Below are 26530 nucleotides of genomic sequence, written 5' to 3' on the forward strand. Positions count from 1 at the left end.
ACGCAAGGGGACTAGACTTACATATTCAGGTCTCCCCCAGGAGTGACAGGCCCCAGTACTTGGGCCTTTTGCTAGCTGGGAACTGGGTCAGAAGCAGAGGCCCAGTGCCAGCCCATAAAGGTTTTGAAAACTTACTTTCATTTTACGTGAAAGGCAGCGGGCAGAGAACAAGATCTCCCATCCACTGATTGACTCCCAGAAGCGCACACTAGGCAGGGCTGGGCCAAGCCACCGCCCAGCGCCTGGCAGTCAATCAGATCTCCCACATGGATAGCAGGGAGCGGAGGGCTTGGCTGTCACCTGCTGCCTCTGGAGTGAGCTGCCAGGATGCCAGGATCGAAGCAGGCACCGAGACTGGCAGCTGATGAACCAAAAGCCCCCTTAATCGTTATACCATTTTAAACTTCCTAGAGTTCTCTTTTTTCATGAGGTTTTTGTACTTCCCTCATTGATATTTTAATTTTTTAATTGGCAAAATTGTGCGTGTGTATGTTTATCATATGCAAGTGTTGCTTCGATACGTGCACCCATGGTGGACTGGCTTCTTGCCATATACAGAGTCTTTCTTGAGCCTCACCATTTTCAGCATAGGAGCTCTGCAGTATAGTCATCTTTCTTAAGTTTCTTTAGTTCACTTTAAAGAGCCGTGCATCCTAACCCTGTTATTAGCACTGAGTGTGTGTTCTCACACTGTTACTGCATTGTTTTCTTAATATTGCTTTCAGATTATTTTTTCTTTTTTTTTAACTTTCATATTCCTGTAATTTTTAGCCAAAATACTACTCTGAAGTTTTTTATGATTAAATTTGCATATAATCTTTTCAATAAACACAATGTAAATATAAACCTCAAAAAATTGAGCTGTGTATCAGTTTGAATTTGGCAAAAAAATAAGGCTGATATATTTAAAGAGCTAGTCAGCACTATGTTTTTATGTAAACAAAGTTGAATTTAACTGAATGATCTCAACAGAGTACTCATCTGTACATTCTAATATTCCTCTTTTCAGAAACCATTTTATATTAATTTGCTAACGTGACTCCTGTGGGAAGTTTAGAAAAAACACATAGAATAAACCGTATCATCTTTATATATTCTCATTACAAATGAGTCTCCTGCGTGCAGCACGTGGTAGATGTAAGTGCAGGGAAGGTGGGGCTCTCAGTTCGTGCACATGACCTGCGTCCAGCGGAAGCATCTAGAGTTTAAAGGGTGTGCTTGTAGGTTTACCTGTTTATCATCACCACAGTCAGGATAGAGCTTAGTAGGTTTTTAGTGTATAATATATTTTAGAGAGTATTAGGAAGCCATGATGATAAATGGAATTATCTTCATTCTGTTAGGTCAAATGTTAAAATTATCTGACCCAGAAAGCATATTTGTAGGTTGAATCCACTGTTATTTAAACTGATGTGAATGTTCTCCCTAAATGCCAAATTCCCTTTAAACTGTTAAGTGTCCATTCTTAGAGTGGTCTGGTTTCATTATGGTAAATAAATGTTTGCCAAGTTATCATTTGAATATTTTGGTAAAATCTTATATCCATGTATATATTTGCTGTAACTTCAGAAGTCTTGTGGAAATGTGACACAAGTATAGACATTTTACACTTTTCTTTTCTCCCCATCCAGCTTGCGTTGGTGACTTGGAGAGATTGTCTTTTCAGGCCATTGAATAAACAGGTACCTGCTGGGGGGCTGTGTGTTTCCTGGTGGGACCCCTTGCTGTGGGCGCTTCCGTGAGCGTTGCTGGGCCTTCATCCCCTGGAGGGTACATCTCATCTCAGACTGTTTAATCACTGAGTGTTGAAGCAGATATGCCATACCAGATATTAAACTCTGTAACTCATACGTCTAATAGTTTTCCTATATTTTTTCTACAGGTAACAAATGCTGTCTTAAAATTAATTGAAAAGGAAAGAAATGGTGAAACCATCAACACCAGACTGATCAGTGGAGTTGTACAGTCCTACGGTAAATCCAGTTCATTGGGGTTTTTGTATCAAATGACAGACACAGCCGTGCTAGGCCGGATTTTGAAGTACTTATCAAGAGAAGTGTTAGCATCAGCAGGGGTGCTCATAATTCCTAGTCAGTGATGTTTGATTTGATTTTACCCTCTTAAAAACTGTTTGATCCTTTTGTCTTAGAGAAAGTCTAATGAGATAGATGCTTGAATTTTTCTTTTCTGGTTTCATCACAAACTCCTGGCTGTTCAATGTGGCACAGTGTTATCGAATTGCATGATAAACCTGTCAGCTTGAAAAATGAGAGGGAAAAAGGGAATACGGTGTTTAAAAATCTTGGCTAGCATGGTATTTCTTTGGAAATTTAAGTTAGAAATTTTTGTTGCTTTTGGAAATACAAATTTTTCCAAATGGAACATGCATGACTATGGGTCAGAATTAATTTTGTATGTCCTGGATATAATATGAGATAATGTGCTTTAGTATTAGTAAATAATAATTACTTTGTGCCCTGTCATTTCACATTTATATTTAAGTCTTAACTTTAACTTAGTATTATATATAGGTATATTCTGTTAAATATATTTTTAAAATAGAATAATTGAAATATAGTTCATATTTAATTCTAGTGGAATTGGGGCTAAATGAAGATGACGCATTTGCCAAGGGTCCTACGTTAACGGTGTATAAAGAATCCTTTGAATCTCAATTTTTGGCTGACACAGAGAGATTTTATACCAGAGAGAGTACAGAATTCTTGCAACAGAACCCAGTTACTGAGTATATGAAAAAGGTAAGCTTACGTGTAGTACTTACAATCGACTTAAATTAAGACTGCCCTTGTCATTCGAGTAAGTTACTGCTTTTAGCACTTTGCTTCACCCAAGTCATCTGTTGGACATTGTGCTGGCATGTCTTCAGCGGCTGTAACTACTGCTTCGGACTCTCCAGGAAACTTTAGAAATTCCTTTGGTAGCTGTGCCCGGGAGTTGTTGCTGTTTGTTCTAAGAACCACGTGACTTGCATTTTTGAACTATTTTTCCTAGAATGTGAATCTACTGTGTAATGATTGTCTGATTCTCATCATCTTTATGAGAATGTTTTAAAAAATAAGTATCTTTGGGCCCGGCACAATGGCGCAGTGGTTAAGGTCCTCGCCTTGCACGCCCGGGATCCCATATGGACGCCGGTTCTAATCCCAGCAGCTCCACTTCCCATCCAGCTCCCTGCTTGTGGCTTGGGAAAGCAGTCAAGGACGGCCCAAAGCCTTGGGATTCTGCACCCATATGGGTGCAGAAGTTCCTGGCTCCTGGCTTCAGGTAGGCCGTTGTGCTTACTTGGGGAGTGCATCATCTGACAGATCTTTCTCACTGTCTCTCCTCTGTTCTGACTTTCCAATAAAAATTAAGATCTAAATAAATAAATACCTGATTTGCAAATTCTTCAGTTTTGGTTTGCTTCTAAATGCCTCGCTAAGAATCTGTAAAGTCAGGTCCTTCTGATGCAGCAGGACCGGACTCATCCTGGGGGAGAACCATGGGGAATCCTTTTCTGTATCAAGTGGTGTTACCAAGTTTTGGTGGATATATTCTGCATTTTCTTAGAAATACAGGAATCTTGGGCTTGGGCTCTGAGGAAGGATTCGCATCAGGAGTCAGCAACTTTTGTGCCAAATGCTGGGTAATAATATTTCAGTGTCTGGCCCAGCGGTCTCTCTTTCCACCATGGAGCAAAAGCAGACCTAGCATTGTGAGAATGAGGGCGTGTGGTCAGGTGCCAGTATAGCTTTGTGTGCATGTAAGAGGGAAGAAAGAAGGTAGCAGGTGTACTTTGGCCTCCGTGCTGTGGCCTGTGGAGCCTCGCGTAGATGTGCTGGGTTTCTGGTGAGTTCTGGATCTTGCCCTTTAATCCCTGTGCACTTGGCGAGTGAGCGGGCTGCACAGTCACACCTGTATAATGAGAGAGGAAGTGAGGGGAACAGCAGCTGTGCCTCTGCCAGACAAAGCCCTGCGCAGCTTGTTTGTAGAATTCTGCATGTGTGGAAAAGGGGAGGGCAGATAGAATTGTTGCAGTTGAAAGTCCTCAACAACAACAAATTTACTATCAAAAGCTAAGAAACTAATGGAGTGCCTCGGAAGTATTATACCTGAAATACTCATAGTTCTTTCTGTATATGTGTATTTTGGAGTTCAACTAATTTATGCTGATCTGGATTTCAAAGAGCTGCCTGATAGATGAGCTTTTGAAATATAATGTGTTTTGAATGTTAGCATTGCTGTTACTTGCTTTCACAGTCAGACAGTGAGTCCGTCTCTTGTTCATGGCTGCTATGTGGTGATCCCTTTGAACCACCTGCTTTTAAAGCGGAACCTGTTGTCAGGAGTAGTGGAGCAGACCTGTTCCTCTGGGACTCGTGTGTGAATTGTGGTCGAGTTAGTGATTCATCCTGGTGAAGGGTGTAGCACTGTGGTGCAAGGACACCAGTTGGACGGGACACAACATCAGCACACAAATTGGTGTTTAAAGTCGGGCCTGAAAGCAGAGGCAGCTGGAGAAGCTGCGTTCCCGTCCCGTCCGTCCTGAGCCCTGCCTGAGCACTGATTTCCCACAAAGGTATTTTTTTCTAGAAGTTAAAAGTTAGATTCAGCTCTGCTTGGATCATAGCAGACATGCCTTCCATCGCATTCTGAAAGTCTATAAACATAAGTGAGAATTCGATCATGCAATTCTGTACTATTCACTTTTGTCTCCAAATGGGACATGAATCTGAATTTTAAATCCATACTCCACCGTTTCCTAAGGGGAAATGATCTAAGCCTTTCTCTTCTATAATTTTCTAGTGTAAATAACAATAAGGAAATAATAATGGAAATTAAGTAAGCTTTAATTTTAAAATGATTTTAAATGAGATTTTTAATTCTGTGTGTATGAAAAGTACACAGAATAGCATCTAGTAAGGCATATTTGGGGTATACTCCTCTCACTGAATGAAGCTCCAGTGGGTGACTGACTAGATGCAAAACTGCATGGCCCACGGAGGAAGCGTTAAGGAAGAAGTAACACCTACGTTAAAACAAGCATTCCAGCAGGAAGGAGAGTTAAACATCTCATGAACGATATTGAACTGTTGATTTGCAAGAAGTATTCCGCTTTGAGCTGTCAGTTCGGGCTAGACACGTGGATTGCCTGGCGGCCTCAGGACGCTCTCCTCTGAGCTCAGGAGCATTTGACTGGAAATGGCTTGTATTTGAAAGAATGTCTTTGATTAGCAAATAAACCTAAGCCATGGTAGTATTTTTGTAATATCTAACTGCCTGGCATGATTGAAACCAAGCCAAACTATTAAAACCTTGTGTGATTGTTTAAGGATTCTACTCTTTAAAATTTTTAATTTTTTAAATTTTATTTATCTGGGAGGCAAAGAGCCGAAACAAGCTCCCAGCTGTGGGTTCACTCCCCAGACAGGTCCAGGTGCAGCTGTTGTGGGCATCTGGGCAATGAACCAGCAGATGCAAGATTGGCTGTGGTCGCTGTTATTCTTTTATTCAAATAAATACAAATATGTTAAAAAAAAATTTATGTGTACAACGACTTTGTGTGGCTTGAAAGCCACCAAGAATGAAAATGACTGTGCTTCAACAACCTAGTGACACTTAGTTCCTAAACTGTGGCTCCCTTAGCAGTAAGACACGCTGCTGCGCCTCGACCTGAACATGTCTGGAATCCCCTGGATGCGTTTGCCCAGCTGCTGTTTGTTGCGTAAGAGGTGGGAAGCTGGTGCAGAAGGAATCAGCAGGGAAAGCAAACACCAGCCTTGAGCTGGAGAGGGCTGCGGTGTGCTGTGCTAGCCAGAGTGCTTGTGCTCTTCCAGGAAACAGGTGGTGCTGTTTGATCTCCATGTTCTGGGTTTCATTCTTCATGAAACAGCAGAATGGGGCAGCACATTTCTAATAATCTAGGACTTCCAAGTTAAAACTATAGAGTCTCTCTTTTTTTTATTACAAGATTTTATTTATTTTGATTGGGAAGCAGGATCTACAGAGACACAGGAAGATCTTCCAAATAGTTGCAGTAGCCGGAGCTGAGCTGAGCTGGAGCCACGAGCTGCTGACACGTCTCCCACGCAGGTGCAGGGTCCCAAGGCTTTGGGCCGTCCTCGACTGCTTTCCCAGGCCACAGGCAGGGAGCTGGATGGGAAGCGGAGCTGCCAGGCACAAGCCAGCACCCATATGCGATACTGGCACTTGCAGTTGAGCTGTTACACCTACCCTTACAGTCTTCTGTTGTTTTAAAATAACTTTGTAATCAGAAAAGGAAAATTATGTATTAGTTATAGGCTTTTTGGAAAATGCAAGCAATGTGTTCACAACCCTGGGACACCTTTACTGAATACGTGTGCAACTTGGATTGGAATAATGCTGTAGGTTTTTTGCAGCCTGCTCCCTGGTGATCTGTTGTATTGATACAATGTGTATATTTTAGAGGAAGTGGTATTTCATTAACAAAATTATTATCTTGAAAATTTAATAACTTTAAACTTTTTATTTGCAAATTGTCTATTCCTTTGACCTGTTTTTATTTGGGTAGATTTCCTGATGTGTTGGAGATCACCATGTATAAAGTGTATTGATTTTTTAATATATACTATCAATATTTTTCAAGTGTGTTTTTCACAATTTAGGCCATGTAATATGATGCTAATGTCTGTGATTTAAATAATTGGCTATTGTTAATAATACCTCCTGCATTTCAAGATTTCTGCAAATTATACCAAATATGAAAATCACTTTGGGAAATGCTAAAGTCTTTTATAATTAAAAGACTTTATAATTTAGATCATTAGAATAGCTTGAGGTAATCAATGAAATTTCTTCCTTTGGTAATTTAGTGGTGCTTTGGTAATATTGTGTATGACACATATTTCTGGTGCTAGATTCTATAAAAAAAATATCACTGCTCTTTTCAGTTGCCTAATACTTTTTCCTTTCTTCCTGGAAGAAGTTTAAGAAGTTCGGCACATTGGTAACTGGCAGATTCCGGGGGGGCCATGCCCAGTCAGTAATTAGAGAAGCTGAGGTCTAGTTGGTCATGATTGTTTGTGGGTGGCCATTCAGAGAGTGTGCTCGTGTGGCTCTTAAAGTAGCTTTTATACAGTGCAGAGCTGCTGAGTGTGTGCCTGTGCCCGGGTTTCTCCAACTGTCAGAGGTGAACTGTCACTTACCTGAAGGAAGAAGTTGATGTAAAAACATGTGGCCTTAAACAGAAGTACATTTTGTAGGACACATCGGTGGTTGTTTAAATATGATTGACTTTTACCCTAAGACCAAAGGGCGTTCTCCTCTTCTTCTGAATCTTATCAGAGCAGGCCTGTGAATTGAGTTTGCCATCTCTCACAGCTGAAGCGCTCACTCAGGTTCCCTGTCCGCAGGCGGAGGCGCGTCTGCTGGAGGAGCAGCGCAGGGTCCAGGTCTACCTGCATGAGAGCACGCAGGATGAGTTAGCCCGGAAATGTGAACAGGTCCTCATCGAGAAACACCTGGAGATCTTCCACACAGAATTTCAGAATTTACTGGATGCCGACAAAAATGAAGGTGAGCCGTTACGAGTTGTGAAGGGAGGCAGTCTTACCTGCAGCTTTGAGATTCTGCCCCGAGATGACAGTATTACAAAGGGCAGTATTGATACAGCGCATTACAAAGCTGCTGTGCTTAGGCATGTCCGGGTGCACTTTTCCTGTGTCACACTTCTGGGGAGGACTTCCGGGATGCCTCTGCAGCTTGTCCCACACACTTGAACATTAGGAAATTCTACCTCTTACTTTGACCTTGGGTGGTCTCCCTTTGAAAGTTCTCTGAGGTTATTTTGTGCCTTCCTTAGCAGCATGTTTTACTGGGACACATCCAGAGCTCGTTTAAAGGATGCAAGTTCAGATTTGGGAATTTTTTTGTCTATGGTCCTCAGAAATTGAACATAGGCTATACATATGTTTAATGAGGAATTTAGAGGACTTTTTAGTGTACCCATGTAAATCATGTTTATACAGATATTTGAATGCCTTCTGTGGGTCAAATACAAATGATACCTTGATCTTGAATTTTACAAAGTATTATTACTATGGTTTCATACAGAAAACTTCTCTACTATGTTAATGGCATCTTATCCTAAGGAAAAAGTAGACTTGGCAACAACATGACTTCATTGAGCATGTGTATACCAAATAGAAAACATTGTGTTAAAATTGTATGGAGTCGTAAGTGCTAAACTACTGGTTATTTTGTATAAGAGTGTCTCCTGAATAGAGCACACAATGAGTGGAGTGTGTCTCAGTGCTGCGCAGTGTGTGTCAGCAGTGTGTGTCAGTGCTGCGCAGTGTGTGTCAGTGCTGCGCAGTGTGTGTCAGCAGTGTGTCTCAGTGCTGTGCAGTGTGTCTCAGTGCTGCGCAGTGTGTGTCAGTGCTGCGCAGTGTGTGTCAGCAGTGTGTGTCAGTGCTGCGCAGTGTGTGTCAGCAGTGTGTCTCAGTGCTGTGCAGTGTGTCTCAGTGCATTGTGCCTCAGTGCTACCTTCTTCTTCCAGATCTGGGGCGCATGTACAACCTTGTCTCAAGAATCCAGGATGGCCTAGGAGAACTGAAAAAGCTGTTGGAGACACACATCCATAATCAGGGTCTTGCAGCAATTGAAAAGTGTGGAGAAGCAGCTCTGAATGTAAGTAGCCCTTCGTTGGAAGTCAGCTGTATCTAACCTCCCAGCAGACGGAAGTCTGCCAATCCGGATTTCCACCCCAAGTCTCGCATACCTTGGTTGAGACTTGAAGCAGAGTTCTCAGACATCTTTAGCAAATGCTTCCATGAATTATTTCAGGTGCTGTTTAAAATCATTTCATAATTATTGTGTTCTTACACGGGAAGAGAGAAGATTTTGATTATTTCCATAAGAACAGGTTTTATACTGAACTCATAAAAATATTTCTGATTAAGAAAAGTGGTTTTTCTACATCAGATGCTCTTCATGTTTCGCTGGGCCGCTTGCCGCAAGCTTTCGGAGGGCAGTTTGCGCTGCCGCCTTAGCGCTCTGTGCTTCTGCACAGCCCTTCCTGTGCGCTGCCTGCTCACTGTCTCCATTCCCAATGATGGGGATGCCAAGAACTTGAAGAAGCTCAAGGAGGAACAGGTGTACCCAGTATGTAACTGGCATACGATAGAAACTAAAATATTTGCTGTAAGAAGGAATAAAAATTGAACAAGTGCAGCTACACAATAATTAGGAAATACTTGTTAATCATATATGCTAAATACAAAAGATACATTATAATGTCATCCTTTCTAGAGACCACTGGCTCAAAATAAGGTCTTGCATTAGCACAAGGATAATAATAATTTTATGATTATAATTATATATTACTTTGACAACCTAATTTTTAATGTTTGTAAATTTTTGCCTGATCGAGTTGAATCCTTATATCTGAGATATGTACAATTAGCATCTTAATGCCATAGATGACAGTACAATTTTTTTTTTAGATTTATCGCTTTATTTGAAAGGCAGAGTACATAGAAAGAAATCTTCTATCCACTGGTTCACTCCCAAAATAGTCACAGTGGCCAGAGGTGAACCAGTTGGAAGCCAGCAGCTTCTTCAAGGTCTCCCACATGAGTGCAGGCCTCCACTGCCTCCCCAGGTATACCAACAGGGAGCTAGATCATAAGTGGAGCGTTCAGGTCTTGAACCGGCAGCCATAGGGGATGCCGCACTGCTCCAGCACCAGGTCCTTGGCGTTCTGTGTCACTCGTGTGTTTGCTGTGGACTGAAGTGCTTCATGGTGCCCTGACGGTGTCCTCTGCTAAGATCGATCCCTGGAGGGGGCCTCCCCCAAGGTTTTCATTCATCTAGTCCTTCCATAATTGTAATCACACCATTAATCCAGTGGAAAACTAGCTTTACTGCCAAGTGGCCTAGATGGAAATTTCTAGAGATTGTGTATTCATGGTATGATTCCAGTAGTATCTTCATGCTGCGTACTTTAGAAACTTTGATTTTTGTCCTTAGGATTTTTTTTTCATACTTAAATGCTAATGTGAGCAGTAAAGGCTGTGCCTGAGTAACTGGCTGCAGGGGAATTCCCCTTGTGATGGCCTTTCTGTACTGAATCAAAAGTGGCCGTCCTTCTTGGTGAAGCCCTCCACACATGCACTGCTCCGCGTGCCCTTCGTGCCCTGCAGACACCCTTGCCAGCCACCGCACTGGGAATGCAGGTCCTGGCTCTCCATGGAGAACTTGGAGAACAGGGGTTTGCAGGCTGCACAGTGTTGGCGTTGCACCCTGCTCCGCAGGTCTCAGTGTGTTTGGAGTTCTGGCAATCTTGGTTTGAGGTCCACAGTGCTGACACCCCAGTGCTGTGACCAAGGACGCGTGAGAGTGTTGCTGATGCGGTAACTTGGGAAAGGGTACCCAGCTAGGCCAGCGTAGGATTTAAACCTGGCTCAGAGCTGGACAGCAACAGGATCAGTAATTGTTTACTAGCAAGTTACCCCATGTTTCATTTTGGCCTGGCCACCTCTTTCCAGGCTCCCTAGCTGTGTATCTCTCTGAGCCCTGACTGCTCTGTAGAAGTGCTTCTTTGACCTTCTTTCTGACTTAAACACTTAGTTATCTTTGAAAACTAGTTCAGATGCCATCTGTCGGAGAAAGCCTTCCTTGGTCAGTGGTTGTTGGCACAGCGGTTGAGAAGGCACCGTTTAGGATGCCCACGTTGTGTAGCAGAGTGCCTGGTTCAGGCCGTCTCTCCTGCTTCCAGTCCTGCTTCCTGCTGCGGTGTGTCCTGGGAGGCTGCAGGCATTGGCTCAGTACTCGGGTCCCTGCTAACAAGGAACAAGGCTGAGCTCTGGGCTCCCAGCTCTGGCCTGGTCCATGCTTGTGGTGAGCAAGAAGACAGAAGATTTCTCTGTCTTCATTCCATCTGCCTTTCTATTAAAATGAAAAAAATTGCTCAAAGAAATATTTAATTTAAAAGGCAAATTTGCAGTGAGAAGGAAAAACGGAGAAAAAGATCTTCCATCTGCTAGTCACTCCCCAAATGGCTCCAACAGCCAGAGCTGCTCTGATCTGAAGCTGGAGCCAGGAGCGTCTTCCTGGTATCCCGCATGAGTGCAGGGTCCTGAAGCTTTGGGGCTTCCCTCTTCCCAGGGCACAAGCAGGGAGCTGGATGGGAGGTGGAGCGCCAGAACATGGACTGGCACTGATATGGGATCCCAACACTTGCTGGGGTAGGATTAGCCAATTGAGCCATCACGCTGGGCCCCGAAAATGATCTTAAAATAAAAACTGAAGGTGTGATTTTTTTCTAAGTTAAAAAAATCAAATACTGTTTTTTAAAACCTTGTGTCCTGCATTGAGCACAGTACCCTTGTGGAACGCTTCAATATTGCTGTATTTTAATTATATTCTTCATTCTGCCCAATCACAGGCTGATTACATTATACCTACAACTCCAGGGGTATGCAAAAAGTTTGTGAATAAATGAAATTTAAAAAAAAAAATCTTTGAGGCCCTAGCACAGTAGCCTAGTGGCTGAAAGTCCTTGCCTTGCACACACAAGGATCCCATATGGATGCCAGTTCTAATCCCAGGGGTCCCACTTGTGGCCTGGGAAAGCAGTCGAGGACGGCCCAAAGCCTTGGAACCCTGCACCCGCGTGGGAGACCCGAAAGAGGCTCCTGGCTTCGGATCAGTCAGCTCAGCTCAGCTCCAACCGTTGCGGTCACTTGGGGAGTGATTCAACAGACAGAAGATCTTCCCCTCTGTCTCTGTTCCTCTGTGTATATCTGACTTTACAATGAGACTAAATCTTTTTTTTTAAAAAAAATCTTTGCAATCCATGCATCATTTTTTCATAATAATCCTTTTCGATGAACTCGTCGAAGACCCTCCCCCAGGATAAATACATCATGAGCAAAGTAAGCGTAAGAAACACAAGGCCAACGCCAAGTTAGCAGGCACATGGTCGCAGTGCACCCTAACGCTGGTCGGAAGTAAATCACACGTTTGCCAGTGAATTTTCCTAGTCGACAGAGGGAAGTAGGATCAGCTGGCAACTCAGAATTTTTCTTGGCGTTCCAGTGCTTTCCAGTGCTTGTCCGAAAGACGGCGTCCTAAATGGGGCTGGAATCGTCCACAGAACTCTTACAAATCAGTACGACACTGGCCATTGGGGGATTTTAGTTTTCTTTAGTACCAGCTTATAACAAAATACCAAAATAAAATTTAGGAAAGTTTTCAAATAGCACAGACTTGTAAATATTTGTTAATCGGTCCTGGGGATACGAGTGATGAGCCGTGTTGGTAATTCCCCACCAGGATGAACGCTTGCGGCCATCCTCTGCCAGGATGGCTTCATAAATGAGCAGATTGAATCAAGAGAATGTTGGTTTTTCGATCTTTGTTTTTTTTTTTCTGTAAGGTTAAAATGGCAACCAGAAGACACAAAGCCCTCTCTTGATTTAGCCTGTTCGGTCTAACTGGCTTGGCGTTGTGATCTGGCAGGGGTGGGCTGGTGGATATGCTGATGAGCAGCAGGGCCGCTGGTCCCACATAGATCCCGAGTTTAGTGCACATCCGTGTGCGACCTTAAGAGAAATTGTTTCTGGAAGCAGGAGTCACCAGAGGAGCCACTGCAGTGAGAACGCTCATCACAGGAGGAGTTTAACATGGGGATTTCACAGACGTTAATATAGCCAACAAGCATGTTGTCCAGCGCAGTGTTAGAGGAAAGTGGGTTTAAGACCTTACCAGAATTTTGAAAAGGAACTGTGGTTTGGACTGACAGCTTGACTTGCAAGTAATTATAAAAGCTTAGTCACGTACGAATTGGGGCTAGAGTGAATAGGTGAGCACAGTACTGGGTACTTGTGCAAGGTCTCGGTCTGCTTCATATATCCCGAGGTTCCCTTTGTATTTTACAGTCAAATGCGTGTTTAAAAAACAGTCCTGAGGCAAACATTGTCCAGGGATGAAATTAGGAGCCTTCCATTTGGACTCTGATCTGGCTTGTTTGGTCGCAGAAGGCAACTTACAGGATGAAGGCACAGGCTGACAGAATCCTGAGCTGTGACTTAGTTTCTCTGCCTGTAAAATGGGGTTCAGAGCAGCAGCCTCCATGTGATTGGGACAGCCTTGTCCAGGGCTGTCTGCGGTGTGACTGATGAATCCTCACACTGTGTGTGGTGTGGATTTCGTCTTTATTACTCTTTCTCAGCTTTGTGTCCTTTGTCATGTTGTGGTCTGCTTTTGCACTGATTCAGAGCCTCTCTGCTGGCTGACTGTTCCAGTTCACTGCTGTTAACGGTGTCCTGTGGTCTGCAGTGCCCAGTGGTCTTCTGTCTCCCCTCCTGCTGTGGGCTGGGGCGGCCCCCATCCCTCTCCTCTTGCCGGTACGAGGGGCAGGAGGTTCTTGCGGTTTGCTCTGACCTCACAGCCTGTGTTCGGAGCTCCCTTCTTCGTGGCCTTGGGCCTCTGGCCAAGCCCACACGATGCTTGTATCCTGGCCGAGTTCTGTCTTGTCACCTGGCTGTCAGTTGGCCGAAGTCCAAAACAGTTGAGTCCAAAACGTAGGCTGATCAAAGCTGTCATTTTGAAAATGACATTTTCGTGAATCTGCTGAGATTTCACCATTTTTAGTGTAAGCTTGAAATCTACTTAATTTTGGGTGTGGAAAAGTTATTTTCTTGTATTATGCCTAAAGATAAAATGGCCCGTGTGTTTCAGTGATACAGCCAAAGGTGGTTATTACTATTTTATTGTTAGTTTATCTTATTGGTTAACCTCTTGCAGAAATATCTAAAGCTCCTAGAATGTTGTGTATTAGTGCAGTGTTTTGTAATGTGACCCTAGTAATCAACTTCTGTTTGTTTCTCTCCTGCCAAGGACCCCAAAATGTACGTGCAGACCGTGCTGGATGTCCACAGGAAGTACAACGCCCTGGTCATGTCGGCGTTCAACAACGACGCCGGCTTCGTGGCTGCACTTGATAAGGTGAGGCGCTGGCTGGGGCCTCGGCCTCTGCGCCCCCCGTGCCCCCGCGCTCCCCACGCGGGCGAGCACGGGTCGCCGGGCCTCACGCTGCCTTGTGTTCTGCAGGCCTGCGGTCGCTTCATCAACAACAATGCAGTAACCAAAATGGCTCAGTCGTCCAGTAAGTCCCCTGAGCTGCTGGCTCGATACTGTGACTCCTTGTTGAAGAAAAGGTATTTAGATGACTTTGTTTTTTTCTGAGTGAGCTTATTTGAAATACCAGCTTGTATTTAGGGAATAAAATTTACATTACATTTTATAACTATTTCATGCCATTTTAGAAAATGCTTTAAAATGTAGTACCGTCCTCTTTGCAATAGGGAACCTGCATTAGCTCGCACGACTTGTCCTTTAAACGGACGGCGGTCACGCACGAGGTTCCCCTGCTGTTTGCTCTACTCCCAAACTGCCTCCATCCACTGAGCCTTTGTCACTGCTAGTGCAGTCTGTAGTTTTTGATCATGTCTCTCAACTGATTAGTTTATGTGAATGAAGAGCTAGAGGCAACAGGTCTAGTGCAGTTCTCACCTCTGTGTTAGATTTCTGAAGTTCTCATTTGATTTGTCCTTTCCGTGTGTATTCTGATTTTCCTGAGCTGCTGCTTCACTTTGACAGTTTTGTTCAGAAGTATTCGGGCTGTATTTTACTATTCCCCACGGTAACTGACCAAAGTAACACTTCCATGCAAGAGGACGGGTCCTCTGTCATGTTTGAGGCAGCTCGCTAAGGCTAACTAAGCCCATTCCAAACAACACGACAGGAGAACCGTGCACGCTGGGGCCCTGCAGCCCGAGCTCACGTTCCTGCAAGTGGAAATCTTCACTAAAGTGTTGACAAACCAAATGGAAGCAGTGAGCTGAAATGTATTTCTTCATTTTTAGGAATGTAAGGAAGGCTCAGTAGCAATAAATTCAATGTGATTTACTGTATTAACTATATTTACTAAGTGCAAACTGTGTGGTCGTCTTGGTAGACGGCTAGAAGCATTTGGAAGCGATCAGTGGGTGTGTGTCTTTGCCTGTGGGAAGCCGAGGGCTGGGTCTGGTCCTGCTTCCTGCAGTGATGGGCTGGTATGTTCTGATCAGATCCTGGGATGGAATGTTTCCAGGAAGGAAGAAGGGCTTCACTTTGGAATGCTGCAGTGCCTTGGTTTTCATTTCAGTTTTGTAAAGTAACGAGTTCAAGCATGGAGCTCACCATGTTTAGTTCTTCCGCTGTGAGACACACTGAACGTGTATGCTTGACTTTTCATTGGTGGCCTCGTGAAGTCCACCGAGTCACCTGGGCGGAGATGTTCTGGAGGGTTCCATGATGAGCAGGTATTAGTGTCATTCAGTAGTCGCTGGCTTCGGCTTCTCCCGGGAAAGAGCCACAGCTGGCCTCCAGGTGTGAAGATCAGGGCTGGATCAAAGGTCGCTTTTGGAGACCGGGAATATCTTCTGTTGGTTGTCGTGTTGCGTATTCTAAATGACTGTTTCGTCATCCCTACACTGGCGATGGGGTTACAGTATGGAATTTCCAAGTAGCTGTAGGCAAGGGAAGTTAGCTTCCCTCTTCGCGCGTGCGCGTTTCGTTTGCACACCGACTCGGCTCGGTGCTGGGCCGGCTGGCTAAGTGATGCTTGGTAAAGTGCTTGCCGGGCTGGCTCACGACACAGTGCCTTCTTAAAACTTGCAGTTCCAAGAACCCAGAGGAGGCTGAGCTTGAAGACACGCTCAATCAAGTGGTAAGGTGCTTCATAATCACATTTGCTTTCCCTATTTATTTCATGAATTGTTTGTTAGGTTATTCACATATCTGAATGAGAAAATGTTTCAAATCTATGATTTTACTCCCGAAATTGAGTTACAAATTTAGCATTTTATTTTGTTCATTATTACCAAGTCTAGTCCTACTTAATGTGGTTTTAAGGGGTTGATGGAAATACCTGAAGCCTCTGGTGTAGTTTTAGTGCTTGTTTTTAACTATATAAGTGCTGGCAGCCAGGCCCAGCCGCAGCCAAGCATGCCTGCTGCCGCGGTGTGCGGCTCGGCCAGGCGGCCTGGGAGCAGGCCTTGCTAAGTGTGTTCTCTGGGGGGCTTTGCCAGATGGTTGTCTTCAAGTACATCGAGGACAAGGACGTGTTTCAGAAGTTCTACGCGAAGATGCTGGCCAAGCGGCTGGTGCATCAGAACAGCGCGAGCGACGACGCCGAAGCAAGCATGATCTCCAAGTTAAAGGTGAGCTTCCTCTTGACCTTTAACCTTCCGCTTGCCCCACTAAGTAGTTGTTGGTGCCTGCAGGCTGCACAGAGTGCAGTGTGAGCTCTGCTGCTCCCTGCAGAGAGTCCCCCAGAGCTGTGGGGCCAGTGCAGGCCTCCCTGCACACGCCTCCAGGACTGGCCGCCCCCTTCGGGGTCCTCTCTCCCTCCCAGACTTCCTGGCTCCTGCCTGGTTGGCTTTGAGCCAGTGGCCCATCCTGGTTTGCTGTGGATTTGGCGAACACTCCTCACCAGGTGTCTGCAGGAAGGCGGCAGCCACCAGAGCCTTGGCTGGCCAGGAGTTCTTCCTCTGGCTTATTTGCAGTCCAGCCTGTGCGTGTTTTGGCGCTTGCCTGCCTGTCGAGTGACTGCATGTCTCGCAGCATGCTTCACTTTGATCTGAAATTAGAGCTGTGTGGCTGGCTGGCTGCTGAGACTGCCAGCACAAAACACCAGAGACAGTGTGGCTCGCGCGACAGCGATGCAGTCTGCCCAACTCTGGAGGCCACAAAGTCCAAGGTTGGGGTGCCGGCTGGTGGGCCCCCAAAGAGGGCTGATCGTCTCCCCGGCTCCTCCCGTGACTGGGAGCCCTGAGGAAGCCCTCTGTGTCTTAGACAAGCACACAGGCCGAGGTTTAGACCTCAGCCTGTGTGTCCCACAGTGCCATCTCTAAGTAGCATCACAGTGGAGGCAGGGCAGCGCGGCTGCCAGCCTGAGTAGGGTGAGGAGCAGAGGTTCCTTCGGCCTTGTTCTCCCACAGTGACACAAGAGCGTACTCCTAGGAACGCCAGTAATGGCCGAACTCTCCAGCTCCTACCTGAACTATCTAACGGTGTATTAACTGTAGATATTTATACCTCTGCCAGAAGGTTCATACAGTTAGGTAACAATACGTACTCTGCCTTCTCTTGCGTGCGTACGTCCCTGTACACATGAATGACACGGCGGCCTGGATTCACTTCAGCAAGCCTGTGGTTTTGAGTATACATCTAAGCTTCAGCGAATGTTTCAAGACATTGGTGTAAGCAAAGATTTGAACGAGCAGTTCAAAAAGCACCTGACGAATTCGGAACCCCTGGACTGTGAGTATGTGTGACAAAGCTGCCTGCACGCGAGCGAGCGGGATTCCTGGGCTGCACTGTCCCCTCTGGCCGCGCTGTGCCTGCCGAGGTGGCCACGGGAGCTCTCGGTGCTGGCCCAGGGACCTGCCGTGGGGGCCCAGGCCCGAGGACTGGCAGACCGCACTGCGTGAGGGACTCACCAGCTGGTTGATTGTTGCTCTCAAACTTGGTTCAGATCCCTCCTGGCCGTTGATTTTTTTGTCTTTTTTTGGAGGGGGAGGGGAGATGTTTTGTAAATTTAAAGAAACTTGCTTGGCCTGTGTACCAGCTAAGCCTGGCTCCTGGTGACTGCAGGTGGGATTAGGGATCAGGGCTCCGAGTTGCAGGCATCCATTGCCCTGGGAGAGGCAGCCGTGTGCCTTGTTCAGGGCTTGGGGCCAGCGTACTTACATTTAGCTCATCATGTGAGCATTTTTGTCCTTTTAAATGAAAAAATTGAGAATTTTGTTGTTCCCATACCAAAACTTTATTCCATTATCAATCTTAAGAGTTTTACAAATGTCTGCTCAGGTGAAGTTGCTGAGTGCGTGTTTCCGGTCGTGAATGGCTGTGGGAAAGGAAGCGATTTGCCCTCACCACTTTGGAGATCCCAAGTCCGGCGCTGTGGGCCCTGTCGGGTCCCGAGTCCAGCACTGTGGGCCCTGTCGGGTCCCGAGTCCGGCGCCGTGGGCCCTGTCGGGTCCCAAGTTCACGGCAGCACCAGCTGAGCCAGCGCACGCATGCAGAAAGAGGTTACTCCTCAGAAAGGAAGAATTTTTGTCTCCAACTTCTGCTAACACCCTAATAGGCTCAGTTCTGGATTTTATATTCAAGCAGAGTGTGCCATTTAATGCCTTTTCTGATGGTATATCTTTCTGAACCCTCCCCTGCCCCTCCCCACAGTGGACTTCAGCATTCAGGTGCTGAGCTCTGGATCCTGGCCCTTCCAGCAGTCCTGCACGTTCGCCTTGCCGTCCGAGGTGAGGGTGGGTGAAGGTAGCAGGCTCTGCACCCTCGGGGCTGAGCGGGGGGTGGGAGCAGGCAGGCGGCACTGTTGGTGGGGGCCCTGGGGAGTGCTGGGGGCATGGGCCATCCGTGTGACAGCTCAGCACAGCAGACTGATCCACTTGTGTAGAGTGGCACCAGTATGGTCTGTAATAGTCTTGCTAGTGCCTAGTAAAAGCTTGCTATGTTGTATCTTCTGATTGTTCAAGTGTTCACCGGTCACATGCCCTTCTCTGGAAGTCCCAGTCTTGTCCTGTAACCGCCAGCAGTGTGCCTTATTTAGCCATGCTGAGCCTAGCCCCCAGGGGTGCACACACGTGCCACTGACCTGTCCTTGCCCGCAGCTGGAGCGGAGCTATCAGCGCTTCACGGCCTTCTACGCCAGCCGGCACAGCGGGAGGAAGCTGACGTGGCTTTACCAGCTGTCCAAAGGAGAGCTGGTGACTAACTGCTTCAAAAACAGATACACTTTGCAGGTAAGGTCACTGCTTCACTCTGGACACATGGCAGAATCAGATGACTCACAGAGCTTCTGGGGAAGGAGGCCAAGGTCGGAGGTCAGGTTGTAAGGCAGCCAAGCTGGACTCCTCACGTCATTACGGTGACAGCTGTTTGCCTCTGGCAGAGCAGTTTCAGATCAGTATTAACCCTCAGTCCCTGCAACAGTACTGAGTGTTAACTGGGCAGCTAGTACCATTTCCCTCTTGTGGATCAGACAGATGGGGCTTTGGGAAACGTGAGTGTCTGAATCCTTGCTTCTGCGTGCCAGAGCCAAGTTCCGAGTAAGGTCTTGGGAGCTGGGTCTCGGCCGTCGGTCTCGGGAGCTCTCAGTGCTGAGCAGTGACAATGCTTCCAACTGTTCAGAACTTTGAGAATTGAGAACTTCAGTGACTCTGTTGCCATAAAACCCTTACAGTGTCTGAGTCCCACCCCGTTCAGAGGTCACCTCGAGTGTCCTTCCTAGCCAGATGGAACAGACGTGTACCCCTAGGCACGCCCCAGCACAGAGCCCCTCCCTCCGCTCACCTGCCGCTCACCCCCTCGGCTCTGCCGGCACAGCCTCTCAGAACCCCGCGCCTACTGCCCGTTCCGGGCCTGCTGCCCAGGGGTCCTGAGACAGACACGTAGCATCCCTGCCACTTTCCGTGGACCAGCGCCTTGCCTGCTTGTTGCCGTGGGTCAGGTACAAGGGACAGGTGGGGTGACTGTTCACTGCCCCCACGCTCCAGCTCAGAACCAGTGGGTCTGTCACAGCTGGGCTTTGACAGATGTGCTCACTCAGTACGCAGGTGCTGGTCCATAGCGCACCAGAGATGATTTTCCTTGGCGCAGGTGCCACTGTGGCTTGGCAGGCTGGTGCCAGACGGGGCTGTGTGGCAGGTGAGCAGGCGGGTGTGCTGTATCTTTACGTGGACAGCACACTTCAGGTGAAAGGTCAAAGTCCCTGTAACATTTGGGGAGGTGGGGATGCCTTTTCAGCCACGCGTCGCCTTGCAGTGTGTGTGATTTTACTGTCTTCCTTTACTCGGTTTATATCCTGTTCCTTTATCAGTGCAGGATTGATCCCATTGATGGATTCCTCAGTTAAGCTGCAGTTTGGGTTGTTGATTCTACGCATTTAGGTTTCTCTTCTCTTTGTTTTACATGTGGGGCCCCCAAGGCCTCTACGTTCCAGATGGCAATCCTGCTGCAGTACAACTCGGAGGACGCGTACACCGTGCAGCAGCTGACCGACAGCACGCAGATCAAAATGGTACCTGCACGTCGCCCAGCTTCTCGTGTGTGTGTGGCCGGGAACGGGAGAAAGTATGGCTGTCTTTGATTTGAAATGGACGTGTGCTTCATGAATGTAATTTGCTCTTGTCCCAGGATTTTAATATATCTCACAAAGGGCTGAGTTTTTTCTTTCCGTGTTAACACTCACACCCCATGGCATGCTTTTCTCTCACTCAAGTAACTGGCTCTCTTTTCTGAAAAGATTTGTTCGTCTTTATTGGAAAGCCATCTTGCTGGTCCCCTCAAATAATCAGTTATTAATGTTTTTTTCCAGTTAGACTTTTGCTACTAAGCATTAATCTTTACTTAATTTTACCATTATTCTTACTATTGTTTGTTTTTTAATTGAGAATTCAGATAATACAATTTTGCATATTAAAATTCATCATATTAAATGCAGTCATCACGTGTGGCCTTTGAGTGTGCCACTTTCCTTGGTACCCTGTCCTCAAGGCCACCTGCTGCGTGTTGTCAGTCCCTCTCTCTCGTACTTGACCCATGCTCAGTCTGTGGGTGGACCATATTTTGGCATCCATCAGTTGGTGGACAGTTGAACCGTTTCCCCATTCTGGTGTGGGTGCATACCCAGGTGTGGAGTTCTTGGCTCATGTCCGCGGTTCACGTTGACAGGTTCGAGCGGTGCACGCCGGGCCGCGGCGGTTTGTACCCTCACCAGCAGCCCCGAGGGCTCCACGCGCTCACCGCCGGTCGCTTTCCATTCCTTCCTTGTTGTATTGTCGCTGTCATCCCAGTGGGCTTGAAGCAATCCCATCGTCATGTTGGTTTGCGTTGTCCTAGCGGTAGATGCTGTTTGTAATCTTTTCGTTTGTTTATTAGCTATTTGTGTGTCTTCAGTGAAATGTCTTTTCAATTCTTGCCCATTTTTCAGTTTGCCTATTGACCTTATCAATGCTGAATTGTAAGACATCTTCCTACCGTCTCCTAAATGCATCCCATGGTAGATCCGTGACGTGAGAACACTTCTCTCCCGCTCAGTAGATGTATTCACTTTCTCACATATACAAGTTTTAAATTCTGGTGAGGCCCACGTTGTTCCTTCTTCGGCTGAGTGTGATTTTCGGTATAGTGACTAAGGAATTACTGCTTGTTAGAACCCACAGGCTGCAGTTTGCTGCCTGGTGCCAGCAGCTCTATTGTAAGGCTGTTGCCGAGGATGTTTGCGTTGAGTTACGGCTTCTCGGTGCTTTTCCAGTGACTTGAATGTTCCCCCTTTGCCTTTAGAGCGTTGATCGCTGCTGTTTTGCAGTGAAGTGTGGAAGTGGGGGCTTCCAACTTGGTGCTGCTTCGGAAACATCTCAGTGCTGTTCTGAATCCCTTCCTTCGCTCATGGAATTACTTGCCCATTTCTGGAGGAAGGCTAGTGGAGATCTTGATAAGGGCCCCGCACTGCACCTGTGGAGTGCCTTGGGCCGTGTCAGCATTGTAGCAGTGTGGTTTCCAACCCATGAATGTGGTGTGTCTGTCCACGGAGGTCTCTTTTCCTCGAGTGTGTTCTGCAGTTTTCAGTGTGTGTTTCTTGCACTTGGGTTAAATTTCTGAGTGTTTTTGATGCTGTTGTCAATGAAACAACTTTCCTACCCCGACTGATGATTGCTAGCAGAAGGAATTGGCTGGATTCCACACCAAGTCACTCACAGCTTTCACAGAGTCATTTACCAGCCCTGGTAGTTTTGGGAAGGGAGTAAGTTCTTTAGGGGTTTTGAAAATATAATCATGCCATTTGCAAATACAGTTTTATTTCCTCCTTTCTCCATTTGGATGCTTTCATTTTGCCCCATTCTAACGTGAAAGTCTGCTGGAATGCCGACGGGTGTGGTTAGACTAAGTCTCCTTGCCTTGTTTCTGCTCTCGGGGACAAAACTGCCCCTTGGACATAGCTGTGGCTTCTTCCAGAGGCCCCCTTGTCGCAGTTTCATAGTTCACGGAGCAGTGTTGGGTTTCCTCCTGCTCGTCTTGCTCTGTTGGGATGACTCTGTGCTGTTCGTCCGTGGAGTGCTTCGTCCTGGTTGAGCCAGCACTGTGTTCTGGGGTACAATCTAGCCACTCCCTCCCTGGGCTGCTGCAGGCGGAGCAAACCGAACCCCAAGTCCAAACTGGCTCAAAGCCAGAGGCTGCTGGGCGCCGTCGTGGTGCGCAGAAAGTTTCAGGTTTGGACACTGTGGATTATTCGATTAGAGATTATTCAAGTTAGTCCCAAATGTTCCCGCAGCATCCAATAACAGTAAGCTCGCTCCTCTCCTGGGGTTCTTTGCTCATCCTCCCTGCTCCCATCAAGACCAGGAGACAGGCTGCTGGACAGGCTGGCAGCTGGCCTGGCCACCTTTGCTTGGCCTGCTAATCCGAACGCTGTCCTAGTCTCAGCTCCTTGCCGCGGCAGCATTCCCTTGTTGAGGCCATAGCTGCTGTCTCCCTCCCTACAGTACACATTGTCCAGGCAAGTCGGGTTCAGTTCACAAAGTGACCCTTGGTGGCCCCAGTGCTGGGACTTTAGAACAATGGCAAGGCCAGCAGCCCATCGCCCTGGCAGCCTGGGCATTAGAAGCAGTGCCCTGTCTGGGGGCAGGCAAGGGGTGACCACGGAGGGTGATGGTGTGTTCTCACAGGGTGAGAGCTCTCGGGGCCTCTACCCCACACCCACATATAACAAGTGTCAGCTTTCATTATTGATCAAGGCCGGGAAGGGATTGGTTTTTAGAGGGGCGGGGAAGTCATAAATTCAGAGACCCTCTAAGAAGCGCATTTCCTCCCTCTGAACGTGATCTGATTGGGTGATGACTGTTGTCATTAAATGGTTGGTTCTTTCCGCCACCCCACCCCGCCCCCCGAAAGTGGACGATGGGGGCGTCTGGGGCTGTTACTGTAAAGAGAAGTACATCTTCCTTTTACCTCACCGTGTTTTTCTTCAATTGCAGGACATTTTGGCCCAGGTCCTACAGATTCTGTTGAAGTCGAAGTTGCTGGTATGTGATGTTCTTTTTATGCAGTTGCCAGGAAGCCGCCCCTGGAGGCTGGGTAGTTAACAGCCGGTTTTTTCTTACAGGTCTTGGAAGATGAAAATGCGAATGTTGACGAAGTGGAACTGAAGCCAGATACTTTAATAAAATTATATCTTGGTTATAAAAAGTAAGAAAACTCTAATAAATAGGTGGTCCTATGCCATAGATGTACCCCAGCCCTGCGAGTGCATTTCTATGAAACCTAAGGCAGATGACAAACTCGGCCTACCGGGTCCCAAGTCGGATACAGCCTGCCTCTAGGCCACGTAGTGGGGGTCCTGGGCGTCCTCCCATTTGCCTTGGAGTTTAGGGTTTTTGTTGGACAAGTAAGCCTAGGAAGTTTAGACTCCTGCGTCCAGGCGTCTTGATTCTGTTTTGTCTGACAAGTCCTGGGGAAGCGGCCGAAGGAGCTGGCTTGCCTGCAGCACAGATGGCATGGCTGGCAGCAGAGAAGGAAGCCTCCCCGCTTGGGGACGCAGGGAGCTGGGGGCAGGACGTTCCCCGCGGTGGCCGAGACTTGCGTGGGAGGAGCTATGTCAAGGTAGAAAACTAGAAGCTTGAGTCAGCCTCCTGCTCAGTCGTGATTGGTCCCCCCGACTCTGTTGACAGTAAGAAGTTAAGGGTTAATATCAATGTGCCGATGAAGACTGAGCAGAAGCAGGAACAAGAAACCACACACAAGAACATAGAGGAAGACCGCAAACTGCTAATCCAGGTGAGCGGCGGCCGTGGGCACGGGCGTGGCACTGCTGGTCTCCATTGGGTGGGACTGGGGGTGGTGGCAGGGGTGCCGGGGGCTGTGGTGCCAGGGCAAGTTGTTCAACGAGAGGATGAGCAGCTCCCGTGGGCCTGAAGATGCAGGGGTTTTTTTGTTTTGTTTTTGGCTTTTTTTTTCTTTAAAAAATGCTTTGTGATTGTTGGTAAAAGTGCTCACAAGCTCAGAGTCCACTAAAGCTGTGGCCGCATCGGGACGGAAGCCTGTGTGATGGAGGGGCTCCCCAGCCCCTCAGCAGCCCGGGGACCTGGGGCAGCAGGCACGGGGGCTGTGGGCAGCAGCTGGAGTGCGTGTCTTTGCGTGCGCAGGCGGCCATTGTGCGGATCATGAAGATGAGGAAGGTCCTGAAGCACCAGCAGTTGCTCGGCGAGGTTCTCACGCAGCTCTCCTCCAGGTTCAAGCCTCGGGTCCCTGTCATCAAGGTATGGAGCCGGCGGGGGCCTTCCCCGCGTGGCGGAGGCAGGTGGCTTCTTCAGTGATTATTCCACACAAGAAAATCTACTTCATTGCAATTTGTAACTGGAATACTTTCATACAGAGCACACCATTTGGTCGTTTGTACAAAGTGAACCTGTGTGTGGGTCACTGCAGCAAGGACGAAGCCCAGCCAGTGTGCGCAGGCTCGGGCAGTCACACTGGTGGTCTCAGAGGGCAGCAGGGAAACCCGCCTCCCTGCAACAGAGTGGGGAGGCCCCGGGTGACCCCCAAGTTACACTGCATGCGGGTACAGGGTGACTGGCCCTGCTCTGGAGGAAGGCTGAGTGGGGCCCGAGCGCCACCGGCCAGCTCTGCAGGGGCTCGGCACCCCAGCAAAGGAGATGCCCCAGCTCTGTTCTCCAGGAGTGTCTGCTGCCTGGGGACAGACCTTGTGTGTGGGGTCAGTTTCCTGCCCACTGAACTCCCAAGAGGGGCGGACCCCGAGGCGAGGCTGGCCTATTCCCGTGGCTCATAGTAATCGTCTTTCTCTTCCCATTTCGTTGCCTCTTCGTTTTTAAACCCCCAGAAATGCATCGACATTCTGATCGAGAAGGAGTACCTGGAGCGAGTGGATGGTGAGAAGGACACCTACAGCTACCTGGCTTAGCCCTTCCAGGAGGGTCTGACTGCGTGACCCGCGGCAAACAGCTCGTGACGGAAAGAATGAAAACACCTCGAGTTCGTAGCAGCCAGCCTGCCACCACTGGACCTCCCTTTTTACAACTGAGACTGGACTCCACCAGCCGGTCTCAGCCCACACCAGAACTGCTCAGGACTGTCCCATTTCAAGTCTGTAAATATGGACACCGATGCCATTTAACCTAATTTAAGAACAGAGGGGAATTGAACCTTTCATGCTGAGGGCTGCATGCGACTGCATTTAAATCAATACATTGGCTACCTGAGTGCCAGCCGCCGGCTGGACCAGCACTTGGAGAGCGAGTCTGAACGGGCCCACGTGTACTCTGCTATGAAGAACCATTTGTATAGTGTGTTTCATTTTCTAATGTGTGAAATAAAGAAAATTAAAGGATTTCTGTACAAGTTGCATTTGGTTTTGTTTTAAGTTTTACTAATTTCTATATGTAAATAAAGATACAATGATTGTGCAGATTTTTATTCCCAGTGTCTTCCTGTAGTGTAAAAAGAGCCACATCCTTCCGACTGAAGATGGTTTTCAATGTTGTGATCTGGCTTGCTGGTTTCTCAGCACTCCCCTAGTGACCGGAACATGGCATGGGAGACTGTGGCCACGGAGGACTCTGTTGGACGTTTAGGAGAATGGAAAGGGTTAATCACAACTCCCTTGGAACAGAAAGGCTGGAAGCCGCAGGTGGGCCTTTAGGCCCTGCATCCCTCAGGAGTCGCGTGGAGGACACTGGTGGAGGATGCTGGCAGCTGAAGGCGCAGCGGAGCCTCCTCCCGGGCTTGCTCTGGCCCCAGCTAGTTAGCCTAACGGGAGCGCGGATGGAAACCTCTGCTCTCCCTGGGGTGGTTCACTGGCTTAGAGGCGAGCTGCACTAGCTCTGTCCTGGACACCTGCAAAAGGTGCTGAGCCATCCCACTGTGGCTCTGCTCACATCCTGGAGAGCCCCTTCCCAGTGCCTGCGCGGCTCCAGTTGGTGGTCTGTGCAGTATGGTCCGGCCACAGAGCAGCAGCCTGGGAGATTAGCAGTGAGGCTCAGGGTCACAGCTTCTCCGCTGGGAGCCGTCTTCCTCCGCAGTCCTCCTAGCAGTCTCCGGTGCCCGAGGCCAGCTCTGCAAGCCAGTCACAGGATCACTCAGGTGAGTATTGGTTGGCAACCCGGTGAGTAACAGCATGGGTCACGCAGCAAGGTGCACGGGCCCAGCACTTCAAGGGTTTCCCTACTCGGCCATGCTCCCTCAGGTCCTTCCCTGGAACCCTGTGTCCTTGCAGCACAGGAGCCCAGCACTCGGGTTCTGCTGGAAACTGCCGCCAGCACCTGGACTGTGAGTCACAACACTGGCTTCTCGGGATGCACTCCTCCGCTGTGAAGCAGCCACGGCCCCACTCTGCACCTGCGCGAGTCCCACCCAGAACAGGAATGCCGGAAGGAGACTCTGCTGGGATCTCCAGGGCCTGCAGAAG

The 26530-nt window shown here is 47.8% G+C and overlaps 1 protein-coding gene across 4 annotated transcripts in view; it reads left to right on the forward strand.

The window, feature by feature from the left end:
* The window catches only part of LOC121166785 (cullin-1), a 62979-nt gene extending 37518 nt beyond the window's left edge, over positions 1-25461 (forward strand). For all 4 annotated transcript variants that reach the window (XM_040996066.1, XM_040996067.1, XM_040996064.1 and 1 more), the window contains 18 exons: positions 1632-1682; positions 1883-1973; positions 2596-2759; positions 7395-7557; positions 8540-8670; positions 13885-13992; positions 14098-14204; positions 15709-15757; positions 16119-16250; positions 17235-17352; positions 18274-18350; positions 18720-18851; positions 20036-20128; positions 23085-23132; positions 23213-23295; positions 23778-23883; positions 24252-24365; positions 24947-25461. In XM_040996066.1, the coding sequence (XP_040852000.1) occupies positions 1632-1682; positions 1883-1973; positions 2596-2759; positions 7395-7557; positions 8540-8670; positions 13885-13992; positions 14098-14204; positions 15709-15757; positions 16119-16250; positions 17235-17352; positions 18274-18350; positions 18720-18851; positions 20036-20128; positions 23085-23132; positions 23213-23295; positions 23778-23883; positions 24252-24365; positions 24947-25027 (1848 nt within the window). In that variant the 3' untranslated portion in view covers positions 25028-25461. The remainder of the gene's footprint in view (positions 1-1631; positions 1683-1882; positions 1974-2595; positions 2760-7394; positions 7558-8539; positions 8671-13884; positions 13993-14097; positions 14205-15708; positions 15758-16118; positions 16251-17234; positions 17353-18273; positions 18351-18719; positions 18852-20035; positions 20129-23084; positions 23133-23212; positions 23296-23777; positions 23884-24251; positions 24366-24946) is intronic.
* Positions 25462-26530: the final 1069 nt, after the last annotated feature.

The sequence above is a fragment of the Ochotona curzoniae genome, unplaced genomic scaffold (assembly GCF_017591425.1).
Source record: "Ochotona curzoniae isolate NIBS_2020 unplaced genomic scaffold, NIBS_Ocur_1.0 patch229, whole genome shotgun sequence".
Lineage (NCBI taxonomy): Eukaryota > Metazoa > Chordata > Mammalia > Lagomorpha > Ochotonidae > Ochotona > Ochotona curzoniae.